Genomic DNA, 27,660 nt, shown 5'->3' with positions numbered 1-27,660 from the left:
GAATTTGAATTTCTCATTTGAATTCAGCTTCACTTGTATTTGCAGGAAAGGAAATGTGCCTAGAGGCTTTGTGAAACTGTAACAGAAATGGCCTCCAGGCCAGTCCCCTCCCCTGCCAGCCCTTCTTCCTCCCAAAACCTCCTGTCTGTCTGTCCTTCTGTTGGCATTCTGCTCTTCTGCATTTCCACCAGAATGGCCTGTTGAGCTATGCATGCACCTTTCTAAGGCTCCTCTGGTCCACAGCTCCAACTTCTTCTGTATTCCTGGCCAGGCTAGAACCCCAGTGCTCACTCCTCTGCTTTCCCAGTGAGACTGCACCCCTCCTGACAGTTCTGCAACTCATGAAAACAACACCATAAGTTTGGGCCGAAAGGTCTGATGTGTTAGCTGGCGGGTAACATTTTACAGTTAAACCATATAGTCTGAGAAAGGTTTTTAAATGACTGGGTAATACTATGTGAATACTGGAGCTAAATTTCCAGGGTCAAACTTAGCCTCACCAGATACTACTACATGTTTGAGTAAACTAACCCCTTTACATCTTAATTTTCTTATAAGTATTTCTTTATATTATATTATAGTATAAAGATTTATTATAATAGTTATTTATATAATGATATAGATTTTTAAAATAAAATGTATATAACCTTAACTTCCATAAGGGGTAAGGTTTAAGATTATTACTGTGTGTATGTGAGCACACAGGTGTACCATAGCACATAAGTGCAGGCCAGAGGACGATTTTTGGGAGTCAGTCCTCTCTATTTACCATGTGGATACCAGAAATCAAAGTGAGGTCGTCAGGCTTGGTGGCAAGCACTTTTACCTGCTGCGCCATCTCATCAGTTGTGAGGTAAGTCTTAACAGCTATACAGCTGTTGTAAGCTGCATGTTATGGCTGCATGAGACTGTTCGCGGCAATAGCAATGGTGGCCATAAACATGGAGTTATAAAAGTTTACAGATTGACATCCTAGAGCAGGGTTGGTAAAAGGGTCAATAAGTATGAGTGGCAAAGTTGACAGAGAGGAGAGGAGAGATAGGTCTTGATCACCAGCAGCTTGCTCTAAGCAGTTAACAGAGGTGAGGAGCTAGTCAAGGCTTCTCAGCAAGCAAGAAACCCAGTGGGATATATATTGTAGGGCGGTCTCTGCAGCTGCAAAGAAATGGGCTGGATTCATAGCTCCTACTCTAGTCCTTCCCCAGTTCTGCTTCTAGATACGAATCTACTCCCATCCACTTATGGTAAATGTCATATTTATATTATTCCTTGGTTCTGCTGTCATAGATATGATTTCATAATTGATAATAGCAGTAACACCAAGAACGGACTTAGGAGAATGGATCTAAAGGACAATATGAGACTCTAGGCATGGCGGGACCATCTGTACTCCCAGCAACCAGAAGGCAGAAACAGGAGGATAGGGAATTTGAGGGCAGCAGTGGTTATAAAGTGAGACTCTTTCTGAAATACATACATACATACATACATACATACATACATACATACATGCACACATACATACATGTGAGAAAGAAGGCTGAATCAACTGAACCTGTGAGTGAGTGAAGGGTGGATGGAGAGTGGAAGTTGTTGAGGAGCCTACAGGGGCCAACTGGGTTCGAGCTGGGAGACAGAAACATTTAAACCGCTAACTGTTTTTCAGAGTAGATTAGTACTGCCTTAGCTCATGTCCTTCCTGGTAGTTTCTTGTTGTTCTCAGAGTTGCCATCACAGTGCTGTGGCAAGAGGGCAGCTTGTGGGGAGGTTGATGAGGAAGCCGCCTAGCTAGAATTGTTTGAAGAGCTTCCCAGTTCCAGCCACAGGAGAAATTGAAGGGAAGCCGATGGACAAGTCTTACCAGTTACAGAAGGGCCCACTGCACTCACAGAGACTCTGAGCCCCTTCTATCCCAAAGTTGAATGTTGCCCTTTTAAAATTCCTACCCTTGCTGCCCTTCCTCCATCACCACCCATTCCTATTTCCACCTATCCTTCCCAACTATATCCTTAGGTACATTGAGCATTATTAGTTTAAAGAGTTGCAGCGAGATGAGTTTCCCACCCAAGATGTGCTCCTTGCCTGGCTGGGCCTTGACCCACAGTTAATAAGGTGTATGTCCAGAAGACACTGCTTTGGCTAAACGAACATGTAGGAACAAGACCTATTAGAACAGGGGGACTTGAATATCGCTAGCAGGAAGTCCAGCTTCACAGCTTCAAACCATCTGTCAAACCCATATCACCAAGGGTTCGAATGAATGGAGGAGGAATATTCTCAAAGAGTTTGTTGGTGGTTCTGGAGAAACAACGCACACCATGAACTGTGGATGAAGCAACCCTGAGCTTTCTGGCCCTCTCACATAGATTGACCACGCTTCACTTGTGACGTAGGGGACGCCAGACTCTGCCTGGCTGGCATGGGATGCCCTCGCCCGCCCCAGAAGCAGGAGGCCACCCGCCTGGGGAAAGAGGCGGGGCCGGGACCTGGCAGAAACTGGGCTGCACTACTGGAGCCAAGAGAGGCTGGGCGCCTTCCCGCCTTTGCTGCGGTGACCTCCACGGTTTTCCCGGCCGCCCGCCCTACCATAGGAGGATTGCGCCGGGTCCCAGCGCGACCACCTCCAGGCGTTGGCACTCCCTTCCTCCTCTCTCGCCCCTCCTCCGCCTCTTCCGTTTCTCTGGGAAAGGCTGTAGTCTCCTTCGGGGCTCCGCATCCTCGCTTAGGTAATCCGCCTTCCTGCTTTCGCCACCTCTCCCCCGTGTCCAGCGTTTCCACCTCCGTGCATTTGGGTCCCCGCGAGCAGCGCGCGCTCCATCGCCTCTGCAGAGGGCAGGTGAGTCGGTCTCCGGCCGCAGGCTGCTGGCTTCTGCGCCTGGGCCTGCGAGGTCCCCGGTCGCCGCAGCGAGGCCTCTCCGGCCTGGCCGTGCCCACCCACACAGAGTCCGAACCCCGAACCAAGAGGCTCAGCTCGCGGATCACGCCGCCCCCTTAGCTCGGCAGAAGCCGCCTTAGGAAACCCGATCGCCTGCAGAGTAGTAAGCAACTTTCTTCCCCTGTTCCGTGCTTTCGGTTCTACCTCTAGCCTCTAGGTTGAATGAGCTGATCTGAGAATGGTCGAAAGTAGAGGCCCAGGTTCCAGGATAGGTGAAGTAGCTGTCAAGAAGTAGGGGAGCAGTTTGCTTGAGATGCTTGCAGCATGGATACATGTTGATTGCCTCTAGAGACCCATTGGATGGGTGTAGACTAAACAGACTGCGAGTGTATTTAGATAAATTTTCACCTCTTTGCTTGTAAGTCTTTCTATATTTTGAAGTATGGTTTTGTGAGACGTGCCAGGTTCAGTGAGAGGCCCTGCTACAATAAATAAAATGGAGAGTGGCGGAGGAAGACACCAAACTTCAGCTTTGGGCTTCCACATGCATGCACACATGCATCTACATTGAACCATGCATGTACACGTGCATCTACAAACACTGGACCACGTACATGTATGGGCAAGGTCTTACTGTGTTAACATGGCTGGCCTCAAACTCACAAATATCTGCCTGCCTTTGTGTCCTTAGTGCTGAGATTAAATGTGTGTACTCCTATTCCCAGCCTTTCTAAAATTTTTGAACTCTTATCCTAACCTCTTTTTTTTAAAAAAGTCAATCAACAAATATTTATTACAACTTCGTAGGTAGGTGATAAATGTCAAACACATTTGAGATGTCATATCTCTGGCTGTATAATTTTGTTTTGTAAGATGCCTCTTTTCAGCCATTTTCTCAAATATATTTTTGGCATCAAGAACACTCACAACATTGTGTAGCCATCAGCACTGCCCATCTGCAGAACACAAGTCCTCCATCATCCTCTCCTCCCAGCCTGGTAACCGTCATTTCCTTTGTTGCTATGAGCATGACAAGTATAGGTACTTCATTTAAATGGAATATTTGTACGTTAGGGTGGACTTATCTAACTTAGCATCTTCAAGGTATATTACATCAAGTATTTGCATTTCATTCCTTCTTAAGGCTGAATGATATTCCCTTCTTTTATACAAAAAGTAACTGTAAAGATCAAGGAAGTTTTGAGTTGGAACAGACTATAGACACCATCCTTTCCAGCCAGCTTCTTTGACCTTTTCGGGTTTTTTTGATATTTACAAAATAAAGCCAACAAGTCCTCTACAGTGTAAATCATGTGATCATGGGCATGCAATCTATCTGCAAAGGGCAAAGTAGACCAGGGAGTGCAGCAGGATATCTCCATAGGGAACCATGGTCCTCGCTCCAAAGGTGTAAATGCCTTCTCAACAGGATGTACATTCTAGCTCCCCAAGATGCATGCTAGGATTTGTAGGTATTGACTAGAAACCTCTTTCCTGTGGGTTATACTGGGTCTTTATCTACAACACACTTCAGTGGTCTATATTGACAACTGTTAAATGAGTTGATACTTCCAGTCAGTGTCGGGAGAGTTCAGAAGTAGCTTCAGCTTGACACTCCTGAGAAGAGGGAAGCTCAACTGTGGAGTCATCACCATCAGATTGTCTAGTAGGCATGTTCATGGGGTATTTCACTAATTGCTGTATGAGGACCCTACCACAGTGGGTGGTACTGTCCCTGGACAGGTGGTTCATGGCTGTAGAAGGAAGGTAGCTGAGCAAGCCAGAAACAGCAAGTTAGCAAGCAGCATTTCCCCGTGGTCTTTGCTTTAGTTTCTGCCTCCAAGTTCTGCCTTAAGTTCTTACCCTGGTTTGCCTCAATGATGATACATTGTAATCTGAAATAAACCCTTTCTTCCTTGAGTTGCTTTTGGTCAACATTTTATCATACTCACAGAGAAGCGAACTAGGACAAGCACCCAAATGTGGTCAGCAACAATCAAAAGTGTAAGTTAGACCAGGGGCTCACGCCTGTGCTTCTAGTATCTGGGAGGCTGTTGAGGCAGAGGGATCTCATGAGACCAAACTGAGCTATAGAGTGAAGCTCTGTTGGTGGCATAGGTGAAGGGAGAGAGGGAGGGACATGAGGTGGGGGAGGAACAGAGGCTAACATAGTTCTTTCGCCTTTTCAGAACTACAGTGAATTAGACCAACCTGTTTATAAGCGCCAGGTGTGTCAACACCATTTGAGAGTTAGAAGAAAAGGAAAATATTAATGATGAGTACACTCGTGTCTATAATCCCTTTTGTTTGCTTTGGGGACAGGGCATCACTACATAGCCCAGACTGGCCTTGACCTAACAGATCTCCTGTTCCAGTCTCCAGACTGCTGGCATTCCAGGTATGTACCATGGTCAGTTGAAATCTTCTCATCTTTAATTAATTAGTTGATTAATCAATTAGTTTTGTGCTTCTGGAGAAAATCTTAAGGTTTTCCCCATGCTAGGCAAGTATGGTAACCCCGAGATATACTCCCAGTCATTATATCCCATCTTAATGTCATTTATAACAAAAACAAGCTAGCTTACTATTTTGACGATTTATTATCTAAATTAAGGAAAGGCTACGTATAAATGAGACAGTATAATTTCATATTCTGGTTCAGTGCTCAAAAAGTGTAGTTCATTTGTTTGCCATCCAGTGAGAGCTGTGGTTTTTTTCTTCTTCTTACAATCAGTATGGAATATATGTAGACTTTCCTGTAAAGGAATATGGCCCATGTGCCTAACAGCTCCTGGGTAATGCTGGTGAAACCCAAGTATGCTAAACAGCAAGGCAAGGGCGGAGTGTGTACTGATAAAACTGAAATTCACCAGTCAGCACTGATTGAACACCCCTGAGTATGCCCTGAGAGCTGTTTACTTCTCTGTGTTCTGTTTGGCGTGACACTGAAAACACATGTGATTGCAGTATCATGTCAAACAGATCACAGATAAGTAAACAAATGAATAGTGTGTTTGGGATCTAGGTTAGAGATAGATCTTACTCCTGTTCTGTTTAGTTCAGGACCAGAGCTGAAAGATTCCGAAATGGCTCTACTGGAGGCTCTTTTCTTTCCACACATGTATTAAGCACACACATACACACATACATGCACAAACAAACACTGACACACAAGCACGCATGCATGGCTGCCTTCTTTAATGGCAGAATGCTGTGTGAGCTGCCTCTGTGTGGTTGCCTGTTGCAGGCATTCATCTCCACTGCTGTGTGAATGCGATATACCTGGCTTCATTCTATTATTGGTGGCTGTTTGAGTTATTGCCAGTGTTAGCGCATTGGAAGAATGGTGGTCATGAATGTTCTTGAACCCATCTTTCAGTGCACATGTGCATATATTACTTGGTATATGTGAACAAGGGAAATTGCTGGATCGGGGATTATGTTTACATTCAACAAACCAGAGTGGCTTTCCAGGAAGCCGCACCAGCGCCATTCATGCTCGCACTGTTGAAGAGGTCATTGCTCCATGCTTTCATGCAGATGCAGACTTTTCAGTCTTTTTAATGCCAGTCTCACTGGCCATGTGTTAATGCTGAGATTCACCAGAGAAAAACCAATTGCACCATATTGGACCAAATTTAAAGCAAGAGTTATTAAATATTAAATACTGACTAAGACATGGATTTTGGTCCCAAAATTCACTAGAATTTCCCAGCTGAATGGCCCCGAGACGTGTTCCAGGGGTTTATAAAGACTAATAACCTATAGGCCACCATACTCACCTACGAAGCTTGCTATTTTCCAAGAACTACAACTTCCAGAATTCCGGGAAGTTACCTAGTCCTTGTGCAGGTGGGACTTACAGGTTAATTTTGGGCATTCCACATGTAATGGTATCCTGTTGAGATTTTAGGTTGCATTTCTAACTACCTTCCAGGTAGATTTTTCTCACCTGTTTATTGACCATTTGTTGTCAGAGATTGGGTATCTTTTATGAGGCACTTACTTTAAGTTTCTTGCCCTTGAAAAATTCCAGGAGTGGTAGACACTTAAAGGGGACAGAAAAAGAGAGAGGAAAGCCTGCGAACCAGGGAGAATGGCAAATGAGTGTTCGGTGTGCCCAGAGCACAGAGACTGTGTCATAGAGATACCATCCAGGTCACAAAACAGTCATCCCCACACTGTAATTCTGGTTTCTGAGAAAATTCAACCTGGAAGACGTTTTAGTCTTCTTTAGACTTAAAGGATTATATGTCTCTGGTGAGGTCTGTGGTCCAGTTTGTTCTGGCTCAGGTGGCCAGGTGAGTAATTGAGCATGTCTAAGGTCGTCAGCCCAGTTACTATTAGCAAGTTGTACACAAGATTGAACCCTGTTCTAAAATTCCTGGGAGCTGGCTTCTGCTCCCCTGCCTTCTTTTTAATTTTTTTTTTTTAAAAAATATTTATTTTGTGTGTAGCAATGTTTTTCTTGTATATATGTGTGGGCACCACGTGCATGCTTGGTACCTGTGGAGGTCAGAGGAGAGTACATGATTCCTTGGAACTGGAGATATGGATGTTGGGTTGTAAGCCACCCCCACGTGGGTGCTAGGAATTGAACCCAGGTCCTCCTAATCCTTGTGCTACCACTGGCCCTGGCCCTTTCCCTTTTTCAGGGACAGCCTCCAATCATCAAGCCCCAAAGATAGCAAAAAGACAGAGTCTACCTCCCCAAAATAGCAGAGCAGAGCTGAGTAGAGCCTTGGCCACACCTTCATGCTAGAGGGACTCCTGGATAGCTGCATTCCCTTGAGAGAGATCATAACAAACACCTTTTAATGAAACACCCAGGTACTCTGTGGGCCCCATGCCATAGCTGTCTGTGGAGCAGGGCATCAGCATAGCCGGTTCAAATCTTGGGAGGTGGTTAAAAGTGACTAGGGTGTTGAGTGGTGGGGGGTTGGGATGCAGTCGGTGTATAAGGGGCACAGACATGGCCTCTGGAGACTCAGATTATGTCAGAAGGAGGGGATGGCAACAGAGACTCTGTGAACTATTCAGCTGTTTGTGAGAGCCCCTTGTTTCGTTGAGGGCCTTCATAGAGATGAAGTCTTATGCTTCTGTCACTGTGGACAACAAAGAGGCATGGCCAGCTTTTGGCACAGCCAGGGTCTTCTCACAAGAGCAGACCCCAGGGCCTTAGAATCCTCGAAGAGTCTCCTAACAAAACATGTCCTTCATAGAAAAGTGTCTCTCCTAGACCACCCTAGATGGTTTGACTCAAGGCCAGAGTTTCTACCCATAACAACCAGAAACTGAAGTGATCAGATCTGGCCTACATAAAGGGACTTTATTCTGGGTTGCTCAAAGCATTACAAATAGTTCCCAGGCTCTGGGACTTAATGAACTAGTAAATTTTAAAGTGAAGGTTTCAGTGACCCACATAACTCAGCTGCCTTGTACTTCCTCAAGGAAGAGCATATGGCTGTGGCATCTGTGAGCTTGTACTTAATACTTAGAGCTGCCGTTTAGTACCTACTGTGTGCAGGTAGTCTGAGCTAGTGCCTTTCCAGATACCTCATTTCATCTCCAGCCATCACTGTGAGGTAAGTTTTATCCTCCAATTGCAGATAAGGAGAGGCTCAGAGAGGCTGGATAAATTATCCGATGCCACACAGCTAGGCTGCAGCTGAACCGGGTTTAGAAGTCGGGTCACTTTGATAGCAAAGCTTGCGCCTTTCCCGTTATGTTGCTCATTGCCTCTTACCTGTGTGTAAAGTTTTCTGAACATTTTATTTTTCTTTTCATACTGGTGATCAAACTCGGAGCTCACACATGCTAGACAAGTACACTTGCTACACTACGTCCCTAGGCCCAGATCTGACTTTAAACTTCCTAATTGGTTTTCCTTTGAGACAGGGTTTGATGTAGCCTGGGTTGGCCTAGAATTCACCTTGAGCTTCCTCCCTATTGTTCTACTCCCACCTCCTGAGTCGTGGGCAAGCCTACAGCCAACGAGAGAGTAGGTAGAAACTGAACACGAGCCTTATCTGTATAAATAAGGCTTTGTTTTGGATTTCTTTAGGGAGTGTGTTGCATTTGTCTGTGTCCCGTGGGTGTACACCTGTAAGTGCAGGGGGAAACCAAAGGACAACTTTGGCTGTTTTCGGTTACTCTCTACCTTACCCTTTGAGACAGGATCTCTCAATGAATCTTGAGCCCTCTGGTTCTGCTTATCTGCCTGACCAGTGAGTTTCAGGAATTCATCTGTCTCTGCTGCCTCGACCCTACAAGATAGGGTTACAGGCACACACCACCATGCTCAGGCATGCACCACCATGCTCAGGCATGCACCACCATGCTCAGGCATGCACCACCATGCTCAGGAATGCACCCCCATGCTCAGGCATGCACCACCATGCTCAGGCACGCACCACCGTGCTCAGGCACGCACTGTCATATTCAGCTTTCTGAATGCTGAGGATCAAAACTCAGCTCTTTATGGTTGTGTGGCAAGCACTTTACAGACTGAGCCATCGCCCAGTCCCCACTCTTGTTTGTTTGCGTGGTTTTTTGTTTTGTTTTTGGCTGTCCTATTTCTTTTTTTATTTTTATTTTTTCAATTTTTCCAACTAGACTAGAACATCTCCCCAAAGCCAGAGATTCTGACATTGTGACCCAATTTTATGTTTATATATGAATTGGTATTTGTGTGTTATATGTGAAGAATGAAGCTTCTCTAAGCCTGTTTTGCTGAGCCGTGGCTTGGTCAGTCATTACAGAACAAGGCTTGTGATGAAGCTGTTCTCACTGTGTCCCCAGTGGGCTGGCCACTAGGGGTTAGCTGCTAGAGTAGCAGCTAGCTGGAAAATTTGTCTCACAGAAATAAACTTCCTGACCACACAAATGAAGAATAAAATGTATTTCATTTTTACTATCTGGCCAGAAAGCAAAGGACAGAGGGGTAGGTTGTGTTGACCTCTCTCAGAAGAGGGGCTAAGAATGGGGCTGAGCTCCTCTAAAACTGGAGTATTGAAGTCCTGACCCCAGTACTTCAGAATGTGACTGTGTTGTCTAGTGCCTTTACCCGCTCTCCTGCCTGGGTTCAGTCAACCGTGAATGGGAATATTTGATGAATGTGTATATGGGTTGAACACTCACAACTGCTTCCCTCTCATTATTTCCTAAATACAGGTGGACACCTAGTTATTTACAGTGAGCTGATGTGGTTAGTAATCTAGAGATGATTTAAAGTGTCGGGAGATGTGCCTAGGCTCTATGCAAATATTGAGCCATTTTACATGAAGACCTGAGCACACATGTATTTTGGTGTCTGTGGAAAGCCAAGTCCCTAAGAATACTGAGAGATGACTGTTCGGAGGAAGGATCTCAAGAGGTAGCATGAGGTCACATGGGTGGGTCCTAGTACAGTCTGACTAAGTCATTATAAGAAGAGGGAGACATGCCAGAGTCTAATGCCCACAAAGGAGAGGCCAGGTGAGGACACAGAGAATGGTGAGGAAACACGTTTCTGACCTGGAGGCCACCCAGTCTTAAACAGCAAATGAATACAAGAATAATTAGGGATTTGCTGTGATGAAAGCCTCTGTCTGTCCCTATCACCAGCACCATGCAGTTGGTTTAGAGGGACATCATTGCACTGTGAACAGGTAAGGTACCTGACACTGAGTACGATCAGCTGAGGAAAGGGCTTTCCTGTTAGCAAACAGGAAACCAATGGACAATTAAATAGTGGCAAACTGAGCTCAAGGCTAGCCTGAGCTACACGGTGAGACCCTTGCAAAAATCCAAAAGCCAGGAATGTAGTTTAGTACAGAATATTTATCAGGCATGCTTATGCCTTAACTCTGATAACACAAGTGCATGTATGTATATATGTACATACACACACACACACACACACACACACACACACACACACCTACACACCTACCTAAAAATAAAAACAACCACTACCCACAACAGACTTGCCTAACCTTGCACATGAATCATCTTCCCTGTAAGGTTCCGACCATTGGTGCCAACTGGCCTCTAGCAGGGGCTGTATAAAGTAAGGCAAATAAGTTAAATTTGCTTCTTAAAGTGATTTGATAGATAATTTCCATGGAAACCTGAGGAAATTATGTACCAGTGTTGCCCCCAATTCTTTTCATAAACAACTTGTTTCAAGAATTCCAGGTATGGGTGAAGTGCCCAAGGCTATCCTCTTACTTACATGAAGGAGCTTAAGATAAATGGACAGAAATAAGAAAGGAGCTTATTATACAGGCCTAGAAGGGTGAGTTTGGGAGGAGATGAGCTTTTCTCCCAGAAAGTAGTAGGTCAGTCATCTAATTAGAAAGCTGTATATTGAGACAAAGGACTTTCTGTGTTGTCCTACCTGGCCTCAAACTCCTGGGCCTAAGTCACCCACCTGCCTTCGTCTCTCCTAAGCAAAGACTACAGACTTGGAACACTGCTGGAAATTTGGAAAGTTCTGTATGTAGGCTGTAGGAGGTTGTTTTCTGGAGATCTGGGACCCCCCCCCCCAAAAAAAAGGAAGTGAGCTGGAGAAATGCCATGTTGATTATGCTGGCTGGAAAAAGTCTCAGCTGAAACTGGGCAAGGAACTTGGAGTCTGACAAAATGTGACAGTGGTGTCCTGGGAAAAAAGGGGGTACAGAAGAAAAAGAGGATATGGTTGTCGCAGTACAGTAACCCAGGACCTGAAAACTAAGATGTGGAACTATGAATTTCTGGAGCCCAGACCCCTGGTGCATCACAGTGTGTATGAAGTTCGAAGCTGAATGCTCCCTCCTCTTGGCCCAAGTCCCTGTACTGGCTACAGCCTGTACTTGTAACATCTGCTCAGGTAGGGAAAAATAACCATTACTAGAAGTCAGGACCAGAGTGGAGGAATTCTGGGTTCCCAGAGGTGGCTGTGTGGAAACTTACCCAGTATTTTCTAACCTAGAAGCTTACACTATTTTCTTTTCAGATTAAAAAAAAAAAGATGGGGGTGCGGGGGGGGGATAAACAATAGATTTAATGCTGTTGAATGTGATAATTGCTCAAGTCCAGAGTATATTCCATTGTGTCCCCATGTTGCTTCTAAATGAGAAGGAACTTACATATCCTTGGATCATTGGCTCTTTGCTCAATAATGCAGACATTTGCTAATAAGTCAATGTTATGGTCACTGCCTTTCTACTCTTGTGGCTCATGTGCTACAGTGAGAATATGCATGCATCTCTGTGTTGTTCTATGACATCATTTGTGGCAAGTATTTATATAATGGATGTAGTAAATTATTTCTGAGTTCAAGTGACTTTGCTATATGAATGCCACTTTTCTTAATGTATAGGTCCAAAACAAAGTAAACGAACCTTCTAACAGCTTTGAGTCTAGAAGTAACGGGCTTTTAAGAAGGTGGGGTTGCTTGAATTTTCCTGTATTATCCTGTAGATCTGAAAAGTTTTGTTATCACCATAGGCACATTTTGCATGGATCGTTACATCAAGGAGCCCTGGAAGTCCTATAGATTCATTTTCCTTTTTGTTGTTGTTGTTTGGTTTGTTTTTCGTTTGGTTGGTTGGTTTTGGTTTTTCAAGGCATGGTTTCTCTGTGTAGTTCTAACTGTCTTGGAATTTGTACTGTAGACTAGACCGGCCTTGAACTCGGAAATCTGTCTGCTTCTGCCTACAAAGTGCTGGAATTAAAAGGCGTTCACCACCACTGCCTGGCCATTTTTAGTTTTTTGGTTTTTTGGTTTTTTTTTTAAATTGTCATTTCTTTGCTGGTCTTGGTGGTGAAGGCCTGTAATCGCAGCTATTTGTGAGTCTGAGGTGAGAAGTTCAGAAGTTCAAGGCTGGCCTCAACTGTATATCCAGGCGAAGGCCAGCATGGGCAGGTTAACAAGACCCTGTCTCATATTAAAGCTAAGGAGGTAAAAACATTTGATGAGCATGGGCAACACCCGAGGTTCAGTCCCACTCACAGACCTGTAGGACACAGAGAAGAGAAAACTTCAACTGAACAATTACCTCCATCAGACTGGACTATGGGCATGTCTGCATGGCATTTTCTTAACTGCTGATTGATACAGGGCCCAGCCTACTGTGGGCGGTACCGTCTTTAGGCAGGATGCCCTAGGCTGTATGAGAAAGCTAGCTGAGCAGCCAGGGAATAGATTAGGAAGCCTCACTTATCTGTATAGTTCCTGCCTCAGTTACTGCCCTGAATTTCCTTGGGAACGGATTATGACCAGAAGTATCAGCCAAATAAACCCTTTCCTTTCAGATGGATTTAGGCGTGGTGCTTATCACAGCAATAGGAAATAAACTAGACCCTGGGCACTCACCTGCAATCCTAGCCAGAAAGGGGAGGCTGGAGCCTGAAGTACTCGAGGTCATCCTCAAGGTATACAGCAAAAGAGTGAGGAAGCCTGGGCAACAAGAGGTTACCCTCTCATGGGCAACTCGAGAGCCAGCCTGCCTCAAAAGCAAAACAAAACATGTTCATTTAAACTCTTTCCTACTTTAAATGATTTTCATCTACTTTGCATGAAAATATTTTAACTCTTATTTTCTTACCAGAGATTAAGGAAGGACTTAATGTTCCTGAGGAGAGAGGGTCCTGGGTGAGGATTTGGTACAGTATGTCAGCAGCTCCCTGGAAACCTGTGTGTGTCCAGTGTCAGGGAGTTAGCGCCTGCCTACCACTGCCCTCCAGAGATGACCACTGGCAGGAAAGCGACTGCAGTAGTGACAAGGGACATCTCCCTGTGTGGGTCACCTCTCCTTCATTTCTGTTGAGGAGCATATTTCCTCAGGAAGTCAATCATAAGGAAAAAAAAGTTGTTTTTGAGCAAACTTAAGACAAACAGGCTATAAGAGCTAACCACACCCCCAACCAGTGTTTTCACAGATGAGTGATTCCCAGCCTCAAGCTTCTTTTCATAGAGGAAACTATTGTGATAATAAAGAATCCTAATGTGGGGTGTGAGCGATTGTGAGCCCCATGGTTTAGTCTTGTGTAACCCTTTTTTTTAGAAGTTACTCAACCCCCTAAGCTTCAGTTTCCAAACCGTATGTCACACAGGGTGGGGTAACCCTCACAACACAGGAAGCAGAATGATTCACACTTTGAACAAGAAGACTTCTACAGAAGCATTTTGAGGCAGCTCCGGTAGGTAGAAGCCAGGTGTGGCGTGCACACCTTTAGTCCTAGCATTTGGGAGGCAGAGGCAGATGAATCTCTTGAGTTCCAGGTTACCCTGGTCTATAGAGTGAGTACCAGGACAGCCAGGGCTACAAAGAAAGAAAGAAAACCGGAAAGGACAATGTAGGCATACTACATGGTTCTTAGAAGGCAGAACTTCTCAAGTCCGAAAAGGTGCACGTTTCCCCTTGCTTTGGGTGTGTAGGCTGCTACTTAGTGGCAGATGGTATATGTCACTGGGATGTTTTCAGTGGAGTTGCCCGTGAGATGCTTTACAGGACTTGCCCAAGAGTGGCCTCAGAGTCTGGAGGACACAATGCTTGCTGCTCATCCGTCCTCTTAGCACATGGATTTGGCAGCATGAATGTCACCCTTCACCATTCTTCCAGAGAAGAGTATTGCCTCAGTCCTCATGATTGATTCAGGTCCTTGTAAGAATCTACCTTTCCTCTGACACTGTGATATTCCGTCTTGCTATAGCCCTATAACAAATTCTCATTCAGAGATTTTTCTTTCCCTGAAAATTCAGCTCCTTGAGAGTGTAATTGCTTTATGAGATTTTGAGAAATAAGTTTGTTTCAATATTTAGATTGTAACTTTAGTCTTGCACGCTAAAAGTGTACATGTGCAGTGCAGTGGTTCACTAGCAGGTCAGCCTCACTGACCGGTTGCTGCCAGCTGGGTGTTAGTGGGAGAGGCACCCTGACATCACTCACTCTCCGAACTGCTTTCTCTTTCATATTCTTGTGTTCTTGCAGCTGAGAGCCAGAGGGTGGGTGAGGCTGAGAAGCAGGCTTTAGAAATGTCAGACGTCCTCCTGGAACTGCTCCGTGTCTCTGAGAAGGCTGCTAACATCGCCAGGGCGTGCCGGCAGCAGGAGGCCCTCTTCCAGCTGCTCATCGAGGAGAAGAAAGGTGCAGAGAAGAACAAGAAGTTTGCTGCAGATTTCAAGACCCTGGCGGATGTGCTGGTGCAGGAAGTTATAAAACAGAACATGGAGAACAAGGTAAGAGGTCAGGCCACGGAGGCTGCAGGACACCTGACTCCGTGGCTTCTCTGGTCCCCTCAGAATAAAAATAAACGTCTTTTACTGATTCTTATGTTCTCTTAGGTTCAAACAAACACTTGTGGCCCTGCCTTATTTTTATGACAGTATTAAAATGCAGGAAATCATTGAAATATAGAAAAGCAAACGGGATGAAAGCACTCAGACTCCTAACGTGAGCATATAGTATCGATCCTTTCACTTATTGATGGGTTTCTTGTTAATAAATAATCCATGCTGTCTGCACCAGAGCACACTGAGCTACATGCTGCTGAGGCTCACTGAGGCTTCTCTCTGTGTGCCCATGGCCTGACCCGCCTATCAGAGCAGTGTTTGGCTTCTCAGCTAAACCATCTCTCTAATGTTTTGCCTTGGTTATGGGCTTGGAATTAGGTGAAATCTCCCTTTATTCCACTATAAAAATATGGTCATGACAGTGATTGTGATTCTATGTGTGCAAATGGCTAGAAAAAGCCCGGATTCTGGAGTGGTAACAGTAACACCAGCGGGCATAGAAGTGCCCACTGAGTACCAGGCTTCACAAATTTGAGCTTGTTAACCCTATAAGAATTTTGTAAGGTTAGAATCATTGTTCTACCGGGATGAGGCTGTCACAGAGAGCTGGAATAAGTTGCCTGAATTACACAGCACAGCATGACATGTAAGAAATGGTTCCTGAGTCTGTGACATTGGGAATTCTGTTGTCTTTTATATGACTCCCTCCCCGCCTCTTTTTTGTTAATTTGGTAGGATGGAGCTTTATGATAGAAAATAATATAAAACATTTCAATATCTTTAATGATCTTTTTGAACCTGAGGATTACTATAGAATTAAATAAAATCTTGATCACTGGTGTGAGAAGAGAATACATTAATTATACAAACTCTCCATAGACTATATTTTCTTCATGCCCTTTACTACCTGGCTTTGGTGAGCTAAATGAAGGAAGCTTGTTTTCTGTTGTTACCAATGGAGACATGTGGATACAAAGACTGGTTGGGCAACTGGATTGGATATGTGTCAACATTACTTTTAAGGGTTAATATGTGTCCCAAAACATTAGAACAAGCCCAGGCAATTGTTCATAAAGTAATGCCGGAATTTATGAAACAAATACTTTCCGTTTGCACTGCTTTAGACATTTCTATTTTAGGCCCCCTCTGTCTGCATTCCTCTGAACAGCTCAGTGAGCAGGTGTGGGGGCTGGTGAACTGGCAGATTGCCAGCCCTTGTAGGCCTGTTCTCTTCTGAGAGAGAGAGAGAGAGAGAGAGAGAGAGAGAGAGAGAAGCAGGCAGTGTGGCCATCATGGCGGTCTGGCAGGTTTAAGGATGTGAAGCAGTTCCTTCCCAAAACAGCAGCAACACCTGAGTCAGCAGTAATTTGAGGGGAAAAAAAAATCTTCTGAGGGTCAGGAGTGAACTGAGTTTATCTGAGCGTGACACAGAGATGAGAGAAAAGTGTCATTTGGTTCCCTGTTCACTCTGTGTTGATGCTTAAGCCACGGGTTCCTACAGTATCTCTGTTCTTTCTCCTTCTTGTTCTCTTTTCTGTCATCTTCTAGCCTGAAAGGTCATGTCATACCTGACAGGTGCAGAGATGTACCTGAAAATGGAAATAGAACCTGAGACTGCCTTCCAGTCTCTTCTCTCCACCTTTAGATTATTTTAGGAACTGGAGAGATGGCTTAGTGATCAAGAGCACTGGCTGCTCTTCCAGAGAACCGGAGTTGGAGTCTAAGTATCCACGTGGCATCTCATAATTATCTAATGGGATCCAGTGCCCTCTTCTGGTGTGACATACATGCAGCCAAAATACCCATATACTTAAAATATATACATACATACATAAATATGTTTTAAAAAAGGAAATTATTTGGGGGACTTGAGTATTCTCAGGGCAGCGTTAGGAGCAGAGTTAATTTATATCCCTAGTCCTGTGACTCTCCAGCAGAAAGCTGAAAGGACAGAGGAAGCCAGTACTCAGCCATTGCATAAGCTTTCTGAACTGGCAAAGGAACGGGAAAATACTAGAAAACTAAGCACAGAACCAAACCGACCTAGTTCCATGTTCAAGCTGACTTCTACAGTGGACGTTCTTGAGTTTCAAATCTAACTGTGCCCATCGAACTCTTAGGAACTGATTGTGGAGGTGGGCTTTGTTGTCATTTTGTTTTTTGTTTTTGTTTTTGTCAAACTCTGACTCATTCAGTTTCCAGGCTTGGGGAAAAAAATTTTTGGAGAAGAATCCAATGAGTTTACAAATGATTTGGGTAAGTATAAGAATTTTACTGTGTTATGTAATGATTACCATATTATTCTAATCTCTAACTCAGACCATAACATAAATTAATGTTAGGAAACTTTTCAGGTAAAGAGCATAACAGGCTTAAATATGAAGCTTTATTTAGACTCTACCTCATAATGTCATGACATTTAAGGTAGAAGTGAGGTGGTTTCTTGGAATAATTTAGCAGCCCATGAATCATTATTTAAATCTGTAGCATTTTAGTAAGTGGGAAAATTCTATAGACTTTTGACAATCTAACGTGGTCACTGGTGTCCCAGAAAGATGTTCATCTACATGGCTGAGCAGATAGTGTCTGGGCAGGATTTAAGTCCATTTGGGGACCCCTGGGCTCTACAGCTCTTGGCTGAGTGTAGCAGATGCCTCAGTCCTGGAATAATGCCTGATACTGCTCCAGTTGCCCCTGGATTTCATCTCAGAACCTCTGTAAAGGTACTTGGTTTAACCAGAAGGTTCCTTTCGTACAAGTTTTTAATTTTATTTTTCTGTCATTCTGTTTGATGTGGCGCCTTGCTGTGTTGACCAAGCTTGTAGCAGAGAGTACAGGCATGAACTGTCCACTTGGTACATTTCCATGACTCTCAGAAGACAGAAATCTTATTTAAACGTCTCAAAGTTAGAAATAACTATTGTGATTAACTCACAATACATTTAATTTATAATCCTACATTTGGCTCATTAATAAACAGTTGAATGCTTCATTTGTCTAGAACTAAAGAGGCAAAAACCGTTTCACATTCATTTTCTTGTTTGTAAAAGGAACGAGAAACAGGGAAAGAGGACTGAGACTGTGGTGCTGGCTGGCACTACAATGGAGCTTCCCTCTAAGTGTGTTGGAGACAGCTGGCCAAGCTTCAGCATACGTACGATATACTGATTTGAATGGCCCATGATTTTTGTAAGCTGGAAACACCACTGGGCGTGTGGCAGTTAGCCCCCAATTTTGACAGTTTAACAAAACACAAATTTAAGTATAATGCAATGACTGATAGATAGCTCAGAGTCTCGCTGTGGGCTGGAGAGGCAGCTTTGTGCTCAGCATTTCTGGAGACCCTGAGCTGAATCTCCAGTACCCCCCCCCCGAAAAACAAGCAAAACACCCACCCAGAATTATTACTGTGATCAATTGATTCCCACTGAGCCCTAAGTTGTGCTGATCCTATCAGATCTTAGACTTTCCTGAAAATTCAGTACATCCAGGTAGCACTTGAAGTATTTCCACAGAGCTCACAGGTGCTGCTGGTTGGGACTGCTAGGGTAGGTAGAGTGGTAGATCTGCAACCCCTTCGTTCCCCTTTTCTCTAAGAAGGTCGCACTAGGTAGCACAGACTGCCTTGAACACAAGCAAGCCTTCCTCTGAGTATTGGGATTATAGGAGTGTCTCACCATACTCAACTCAGCTGTCACGTTGTATTATTAATCTGCTATACCTTTTACTAATGTGGGGACAGGGTTCTTGTGTGCCCTGACTTTCCAATTGCTGTGTAGCCAAGGCTGAACCTAAAATCCTTATCCTCTGACATCCACCTCCAAAGTGCTGGGGTTTCAGGTATTGCTACCATGTCCAGCTAACTTTGCCTATTTTCTCAGCCTCCTCTTTCTCTTCTCCCGGAGGCCGACAGCCAGACTCACTAGGGTTCCAAAGCGCATGTTTCAAGAGATGCCAGTGCAGGGCTTCTTTTCTCTGTTTCCATTGGAGAGGTAGCCAGCTAACACCTGGCTTCCAGATGCCGTCACACAGGGGAGTTTTTGTGTCATTTTGATCCACTAAGTTTTAATACATTCAAAGACTATGTGTCATATGATTTTACAGAACATACACAATATTTTTGTTGAAAGCAGTATTACAGAAGGAAGTAGAAGCATTTCCGTATGAGGATAAAATCTACATGTTCTTTCTAGCAACATTCCGAAATGGATGGAGCAACCTATGCGCTTGAAAAGTCAAAGGCAAAACTAAGTAACAGACCAATCATCAAAGGCTGAAGAATTCCATGTAGTCTCTGCGACCCCTTAAATAGAATGCCACACTTTGTCCATGTAGACATTTTTCTGGGCAGCAGCCGGAGTCCTGGAACCTAGCCTCTCCACTGAGTTGAAGGGTGTGGAGCCGCCAGCACCCGCAGCTTTGTAAAGTGTGGCTGGCGATGCTTGCAGAACGTTGCTGTGGTACCTAACCTAGGAGCACAGCTCAGCCGCCCATCCCCCTCCCTGCCCTGTTGCCGCCTGCTCTTCCTTCTCCCAGGCTTCCTGAGAAGCAGTGGCTCCAGTTTGTCTCTATTCTAGGGGAAAAGATCACAGTGGAACTGCAGTCCACGGAGGGGGAAACAGCAGAGCTTCTCAGCAGAGTCCTTAATGGCAACATGCAGGCGTCTGAGGCACTGGCTAAGGTGGTTCATGAGGATGTGGACTTAACTGATCCCACTCTGGAGTCGCTGGAGATCAGCATCCCACAGGAGATTCTTGGGATTTGGGTGGATCCCATAGGTAAGTGTGGGGCCGCTCCGTGTGCGTTTTCTCATTCATTCTAGCCCATAGTGTTCTTCTCGGGGCTGAGGGCAGTTCTAAGAAATAGAGACTGTCGGAACACTAGATCTCCTAGAAGATTTGTTTTTGTTTGTTTGTTTTTCATACATGTATACAATGAAATGTGCTCATAAACCCAATTCTTCCCAGACCTCCCCAACATGTTCCCCTCCCACTGTCATGTCTTTATTTTATTTTAGAAACTCACTTTACTGCTGCCCAACTGGGTACATGAGTATGGAGATATCCACTGGCACATAGGAGCAACCCTTCCCAAAAGAATAATTTTCCCTTCCCTAGTAGCCAACTACCAACAGCTCCTCATGAGCCCCTCCCCATGTGCTGGAAGTTTGGCTAGCTTGATCTCATGAGAGCTTACATCAGTGGCCACTGCTGCTGTGAGGTTATAAGTGCCTTAGTCTTGTCATGTCCAAAGAAGTTTTTTTCTTCTTCTTTATTTTTATTTTATGAGTATGGAAGTAGGCAAAAAAAAAAAAAAAAAAAAAAAAAAAAAATCATATACTATGTGTGTGCAGTGGCTGTGGAGGCCAGAAGAGGGCCTCAGATACCCTGGGACTGGAGTTACAAATGGTTGTGAGCCATATACACACGCGCGTGCACACACACACTCATGCGCACACACATACACACCTACACGTGCGCACACGCACACATGTGCACAAACACACACACACGTGCATCCAGTGTGAGTCTGTAAATGACTTCAGACTGTCCAATCAGTGAAGTGGCAGCAGTGTGAGCACTCAACAGGGAGCTCAACTCCAACAGCTTCCTGCCGTATGTGAGTACAGGGTAGATCTGCACATTTCAAAACACTAAACCCAACTCTAACTTTAAATCATTGAAAACTCACTCAGTTAGGCAACACTCAAAACCCAAGGTCAAGCCAAACAGCTGAATGTGTCTTGAGCAACTTGCAAGCCAATATAAAGCTTATTAAATTCTCGTCCTTTTGTGGTAGAATTGTAATTATAATGTGTTGCTTTATAAATGTAGCCCCTTTCCTCAACAGCACTATAAATACAAAGTCCTAGGAGCGAAGCCTCTCACTTTGCTATCTCCCTGGTAAATTCTGCTTCACACACTGGAAGCCGTCATTATACTGAGCCAGACAACTGTGATAGCACCTATCCTTCATGTGCATTGACACAACACAGTGTGAACACCAGGAATTTTCCCTCAAATCTTTGGTCATCTAAGAGTGAATTGATATCTATTACAATTTTGAGGGACAGTGTTCTCCTGTGTCTTAGTTCTACCCTGAAGAGATGTTTGTTGGCTCTCCGGGTCATTGGCCAGAATCTCTTTCACTGTGTGCTAGTTCGTGGGATGGAAGAGCACCAATAGAATGAATAGACACTACAAAGCAGGTTTATTAGATTGGCAGGGACTGAGCAGTCAAACGATGGCTGTTGCACACTGGAGATGCTGGTAGCTGCTCAGTCTACAATGCTGGATACCTCAGTAGTCCAACTCTGACACTAAGAGTCTGGAGGATTCCTGGAAACCACTGGTCTTTAGACCATGCTGGAAGCCCAGAGAAGCTAAGGTTCTGACCTCAGTGAAGGATGCCAGCAGCAGCAGCAGCAGTGTAGGCACTTGCAGCAGCAAGGAGGAAAGCAGACAGGCAAAATCAGCACTGCTTTTCCTCAGACGTCTTTATAGCTAGGCTACTGGAAGGTGCCACTCCCTCTGGGGGAGGATTGTACCTACCCTCAAGTAATGCTTCCAGCTAATACCTTCACAGACCCACAGCACTTAGTTGACCCATATCCAGTCAACTTGACAACCAAGATCAACCTTCACAAGCACTGTTAACTTCTCTGTTATGCTGGCTTCATTATCTCCTTTCTTGCATCTTGGGGAGGCAGACAATAACAAAATAGGCCATCTCAGGTCTGATGGATTCCTAGAAGGAGGCTCTTTCATCTCAGATTGTTCCTCTGATTAGTAACAATGCTTATCAAACAAGCAAACAAGCAACCCTAGCACAGTTTTCAGCACAACCCGACCACAGTTTGCCGGTTACATGCATTTTTAAAGGTGTGTGTATGTGCTCCTGTTCACAGGGCACATACGGGCCACACTTGCAGACTTTCCCATTCCTTTCCCACTTAATGTGAAGCTCACTGATTCCATCAGACTGGCCATCCAGCAAACCCCAGAGATCCTTTTGCCTCTGCCTCTCCACACTGGGATTTTTAAGCGTGAGGTACTTTGCCCCATATCTGACACGGGTGCTGCAAATCCAAACTCAATTCCTCACACTGTTAAAGCAGGTACTTTATCCACTGAGTCATTTCCCCAGCCCTAACTGCCTTTGAGGAATTATGATATGCAAGGTGCTATAGTAGATTCTACAGGATTGTAACCGTCTCCTCAGCTTCAAGAGGCAGAAGCAAGAAGATCTCCAGTTAGAGACTAGCCTGTTCTACACAGAAACCCTATTTCAACACAACAATGTTTGAAGTTCTCATACACTCAGAGAATGAAGTGTAATGCAGCACAAGCAGCTTAAGCGTGAGGGTTCAAATGATTCAGTGCGGTCAGTGCTCAGAGGTGAAATCTGATTGGTTACTAAATTAGAAGGGAACTTAACACCAGGCAAAGCTCCTAGAGCGTCACCACTACTTCTAAACAAGCTGTACATTTGCTTCATGTTTTCAGATTCAACTTACCAGTATATTAAAGGTTCTGCCAATGTTAAATCCAACCAAGGAGTTTTCCCCAGTGGACTTCAGTGCGTGACCATTTTAATTGGCGTCTATGACCTACAGACAGGCCTGCCCCTGATGGGAGTCATCAATCAGCCTTTTGTGTCTCAAAACCCAACTACTTTAAGGTGAAAGATGGATGTTTTCAGTTCTCATCTTCTAGTCTCGGCTTTGCTTGTTAGGATTGCTACTGTACATGACATTCCTATAACCTGATTCTGTGGGGCATTCCCACTGTGAGTCCACAGGACTGGATTAAAATGCCTTCTATCTTCACTCCCAGAGTTGGCATAGTTTTGTTAGGGTTTAAGTACACACTGATACTTTAAAAGAAATTAATACTGTCTTGGAGAAATCATGGCTTTGCATTTGAGATATAGCAATCCTATTTCTGTTTCTAAAATTCACTCAAAACCACACATACAGATTAGTGCTACACAGTGTCTTCAGATACATAGGAACAGGGTAGACACCACCATTTTGGGGCCAGATGAATTTATGTGTTATGATAGAAGAAATACAGAACAGCATGTGCAGAGTGTTCAGTGGAATGATTGACAGGATGGACTCCAACTCCTTCCAAATACTGCCAGGGTTAGCTCTCTTTTACCCTCTGTCTCCCTGTCTTTCTACTGACTCTGTCACAGCCTGGAGAATGGCCAGGAGCTTCTGTACTGAAGCACTGACTCCAGGCAGAGCAGAGTTCCAAAAGAGGCAGTATCTTATGCTCTCCATTGAAAAAGACTTGCAGTCTCTGTCACACAGGACTGTCTATTCTAATTAATCTTCAGCTTACTTCAGATAAGGAAGGGTGGAGTTAAAGGTTAAGCCCCTGGAATTTATTCTTGTTTTCTTCAGACCAAATATGTTTTGGTAATGTTTTCAAAGGTCATTAAAACTGGGCATGGAGATACACACCTGTAAGCCCAGCACTCCAGACACTGATACTCCAGAGACAGGACTACAGGGCCAGCATCAGCGGGCCACAGATTCAGGCCAGCTTCAGGGAGCCCTGGGTTTGAATGCAGGTTCCACGCCCTAAGGATCCAGGTGGCCTAAGCAACGGATTTGCTTTCCCCACCCCTAGCCTCTCATCTGTAACTAGAGTACCTGACTCAGAGGAGAAGTGGATAAACTAAGTTGGTATCTATTGTTGCCAGAAATAACAACATGAGTCCACTCATGGTGTTAAAAGCCAAAGTGAATCAGAGTAAAAAGGAGTAAGCGAGTGACAGGAGGCCTGCGAGGGAAACAGGGATTTGTAAGACTTGGATGCTCATCTCCTTCCCTCTGAGACTTTAAATGGCAGAAGCAGCCATGAACTTTGCCATTGTTGGCAGAGGTCAAAAACTGCATCAGTACTTTACTGCTATCTCAGCTAGATACGAGAGTGCACTAAAATGTTAGTGCCCCTCTCTCAATAACACAGGCAGCTGTGCGCTTGCATGCATGACACCCCTAGAATTAAGTAGTAGCTCGATGTTCATTTATATGCGCAGAAGCATTAAAACTCATTTTGCTTTGAGGCATTTGAGTAAAACAAACATGTTAATCAGCACCTAAAACTGTTTCCCGCAGGTGGAAGGGACAGTGCTACTGGGGACTCTCTTACATGGGGACCAACATCCATTCCCTGCAGCTCACCATCTCTAAGAGCGACAGTGAAACCCAGACTGAAAACTCCAAAGGGGAGCTCTCCAGCCCCTTTTCTGCAGTCATCAGTACCAGCGAAAAAGACACCATCAAAGCCGCTCTATCTCGAGTGTGCGAAGGTAGCGTCTTCTCCGCAGCGGGGGCCGGCTACAAGAGCCTCTGTGTAGTCCAGGGCTTGGCTGACATTTACATCTTCTCAGAGGACACCACGTACAAGTGGGACTCCTGTGCCGCTCACGCCATTCTCAGGGCCATGGGCGGGGGCATTGTAGACATGAAAGAGTGTTTAGAGAGAAGTCCAGACACAGGGCTGGATTTGCCACAACTTCTGTATCACATGGAGAACAAAGGTGCTTCTGGAGTGGATCTCTGGGCCAACAAGGGAGGGCTGATAGCATACAGGTCGAGGAATCGGCTGGACACCTTCCTAAGCTGCCTCATCCAAAACCTCGGGCCTCTGGAGACACAAACATAGGACTCTGACCTCAGGGCCCTTAAGCCAAACTGAATCCTTAACTGTTATATCTATCTCTGGAAGATAGTTTTGTCCCATTGGTAAATATTCACCTTCCTGTTTTGAGGATCATTTTTCCATTATGTGTTCATAACGTGAATTTCAGTAAGTTAGTGACATTTGTGTCATAGTTAAGTTGGTATATGATATTGTTATATGAACATTGTGCTGTCAATGTTGCTTGGAACCCTTCAATAAAATAACAAGGGAGGAGCAAAAATGTATAGTTCAAGGAGAATGACTAAATCCCCACCTGTTTGGGATCCAGGCAGGGTTGGCTTCGATATCCATGGGTTTAGCCTAAGGCAGAAGACTTAGAACCACGAATTTGAATATTATAGCCAAGTTCATGTACTTTCAAAAGCTTTCTTGTGTTTCTTATAAAAAGAAAAGAAGAAGAAGAAGAAGAAGAAGAAGAAGAAGAAGAAGAAGAAGAAGAAGAAGAAGAAGAAGAAGAAGAAGAAGAAGAAGAAGAAGAAGAAAGGCTGGGCACTGAGGGTTTATACCCACTGAAGCAGGGTGGGAATTAGAAATCAGGAAACAAAAAGTAAAGACATACAGAGACTGGAGAAAAAGGGAGAAGAGAGAGAACATGCAATAGGTGGTTGGTAGGTAGGAAGACAGGAAGGAAGGAAGGAAGGAAGATACATACACATACATATACATACATACATAGACAGGCAGGTGATAGATGATTGGTAGGTAGAAGATAGATGGATAGATAGATAGATAGATAGATAGATACACATTCATAGGCAGACAGGTGATAGGTGATAGATAGATAGATAGATAGATAGATAGATAGATAGATAGATAGATCGATCAAACACACATACATGCACACATAGGCTGGAGACAGATGGTAAAGCATAGGTAAAGCAGAAGGGGCTGAAACAAAGAGCTCCCTATGTCTTTTGCATATTTACTACTCCACTACAATACCAATACAACCTTCTGTTTGTGATCCTAACTTCTCCTAGAGCTGTGCATAGACCACATGTGCAATGACCTTTAGCAGCCCAGGTGACCCAGGGAGTATCAACTAGAGGGATCAAACAATCCTCCAGGGGCTTCCGTCCCTCCTGTGCCCTGGGTACTAATGGTTGTTTCTGTAGCATCCTCCTGGTCACAGATTGGCAGGAAGTGGAGGGCAGGAAGTGGGAATAAGTCAAGCGTGTTTCTTTCTTCTCTTATTCTTCAACTCAAGAAATGAATTGACAAGTAATTTATGTATATTATGTTGTACATGTATGATGCTTTGAAGTATGCATGCTACCTTGAGCTAAAAAGGGTGAGCTATTATCTCACCTTTTGTGGTGAGGACATTTACAAGCTACTGCTAGCAATCACGCAGTACATGCCCCACTGTTAGCTACAGTCACCATGTTGGACAGTAGATCTCTTGAACTTTCCTTCTAACTGAAATCCTGTTTTCTTTTATCAATATCTTCCTAACTCCCTCCTATATCGGGACTTTCTCAGATGTGCCAGTGATTTACATAATGACACAGAGACCTTTTAATATTCTAAAGCTTAGGCCTTTCAGCTACTCTACTTTTCTGCTCTGCTCTGGTCCACTCTTCAGCTCCATGTCAGCTGACTGAATCTTCCTGCCTCTGAATCTTCTCCCAGCATTCCTCTCTCTGCCCAAAAGAACTACCCTCCACTTCCTGCCAAGCTATTGGCCATCAGAGCTTTATTACAGTCAATCAGATACAATTCACCTTAGGTGAAGAAGAATGAATATTTACAAACTGTGAGACTCATGATGGGCCATAGAAATAACAATACCAAGGTCCTCCCAGCCTTTAGCTCTCTGCCAGTACAGAATTAACAATTGACTATACTCCTCCACACAGTGTTATCCCTACTCCTGACGCAGCCTTTAGGAATCAACATTCTACCCTTTGCTTCTGAGTGAGTTCTTTAGATTGCAGTGAGAATCCAGCTCTATAATGGCAATGTTCTAATCCGTCAGCCTTGGAGGACCTGTAACGTACATGAATGGGCACTTAGGATGATTCCATAGTCCTGGTTATTATACCCACTGCTGTGAAAAGCATGGAATAGATGCGTCTTTCACATGAAGTAGCCCTCGTTAGAATTTAGTTGCATGCAGCAGATCCGTTAGTGTGTAGGTAGAACTTTAAAAGTCTCCTCTGGGCTCTGGGAATGAAGTCTTGCAAGTTGTGTATTCCTGTTACTATTCTTTTTTATTTGAAACAGGATTTCACTGTGTAGCTTTGGCTGTCCTGGAACCTGCTCTGCACACCAGGCTGGCCTCGATCTCAGAGATCCCGAGTACTGTGATTAAAAGTGTGTGACAACATGGCCCAGCTCTATTACCAGTTACTAATTTTAAAGGTTGATTTGAAGATAAGTTCATTCTTCACAAAACACATAAATTAAAACTCAGGAGCTTGTTCCCATATGCACTAGCATGAAGAAATTGCATGTTTGTTTTTTAAAGCAAGCAATGTTAGTATGAACTTTTTAAGAGTTTATAGCCAATAACATACAGCAAAAGTGGACACCTTCAGAGAAATTTGAATGCACAGTTTCCCAGTTATAAAGAGAAAAGAACCAAAGAGAAGAGAGAGACAATACATATTAGATACAACCGGCCCTTTATTTGTGCCTTTCATAACCACAAACTTAAGTAATGTTAGATGGAAAATGCTTTTTAATTTAAATTGTACTGAATATGTAAGAAGTTTTCATCTCAATGTTTTCCAGACGCTATGATAGAACATCTATTATACACACATACATACACACACACACACACACACACACACACACATACA

The 27,660-nt window shown here is 44.2% G+C and overlaps 1 protein-coding gene across 3 annotated transcripts; it reads left to right on the top strand.

The window, feature by feature from the left end:
* The first annotated feature begins 2,437 nt into the window (after window positions 1–2,437).
* On the top strand, window positions 2,438–27,660 carry Inpp1 (inositol polyphosphate-1-phosphatase). 3 transcript variants are annotated; one of them, XM_034499187.2, is made up of 7 exons: window positions 2,442–2,836; window positions 5,198–5,273; window positions 14,833–15,080; window positions 17,330–17,390; window positions 19,712–19,912; window positions 22,640–22,814; window positions 24,265–27,660. In XM_034499187.2, the coding sequence occupies exons 3-7, from the start codon at window positions 14,877–14,879 to the stop codon at window positions 24,812–24,814; spliced, it is 1,191 nt and encodes a 396-aa protein (XP_034355078.1). In that variant the 5' UTR covers window positions 2,442–2,836; window positions 5,198–5,273; window positions 14,833–14,876; the 3' UTR covers window positions 24,815–27,660. The 3 variants fall into 3 exon arrangements, with proteins under 3 accessions (XP_034355079.1, XP_034355078.1, XP_076788049.1); XM_076931934.1 differs by lacking the exon at window positions 2,442–2,836 and adding an exon at window positions 2,904–3,038; XM_034499188.2 differs by lacking the exon at window positions 5,198–5,273 and having other exon boundaries at window positions 2,438–2,836.

Source organism: Arvicanthis niloticus, chromosome 3 (genome assembly GCF_011762505.2).
Source record: "Arvicanthis niloticus isolate mArvNil1 chromosome 3, mArvNil1.pat.X, whole genome shotgun sequence".
Classification (NCBI taxonomy): domain Eukaryota; kingdom Metazoa; phylum Chordata; class Mammalia; order Rodentia; family Muridae; genus Arvicanthis; species Arvicanthis niloticus.
This window is presented reverse-complemented; position numbering and strand designations above follow the sequence as displayed.

Bases quoted from the DNA above. Each gene is read 5' to 3' on its own strand.
- Inpp1 (XM_034499188.2), top strand. From the start codon at position 14,877: ATGTCAGACGTCCTCCTGGAACTGCTCCGTGTCTCTGAGAAGGCTGCT. The intron at 15,081-17,329 runs GTAAGAGGTCAG...TGACTCATTCAG, and splicing joins AACAGAACATGGAGAACAAG to TTTCCAGGCTTGGGGAAAAA. The intron at 19,913-22,639 runs GTAAGTGTGGGG...TCATGTTTTCAG, and splicing joins GATTTGGGTGGATCCCATAG to ATTCAACTTACCAGTATATT.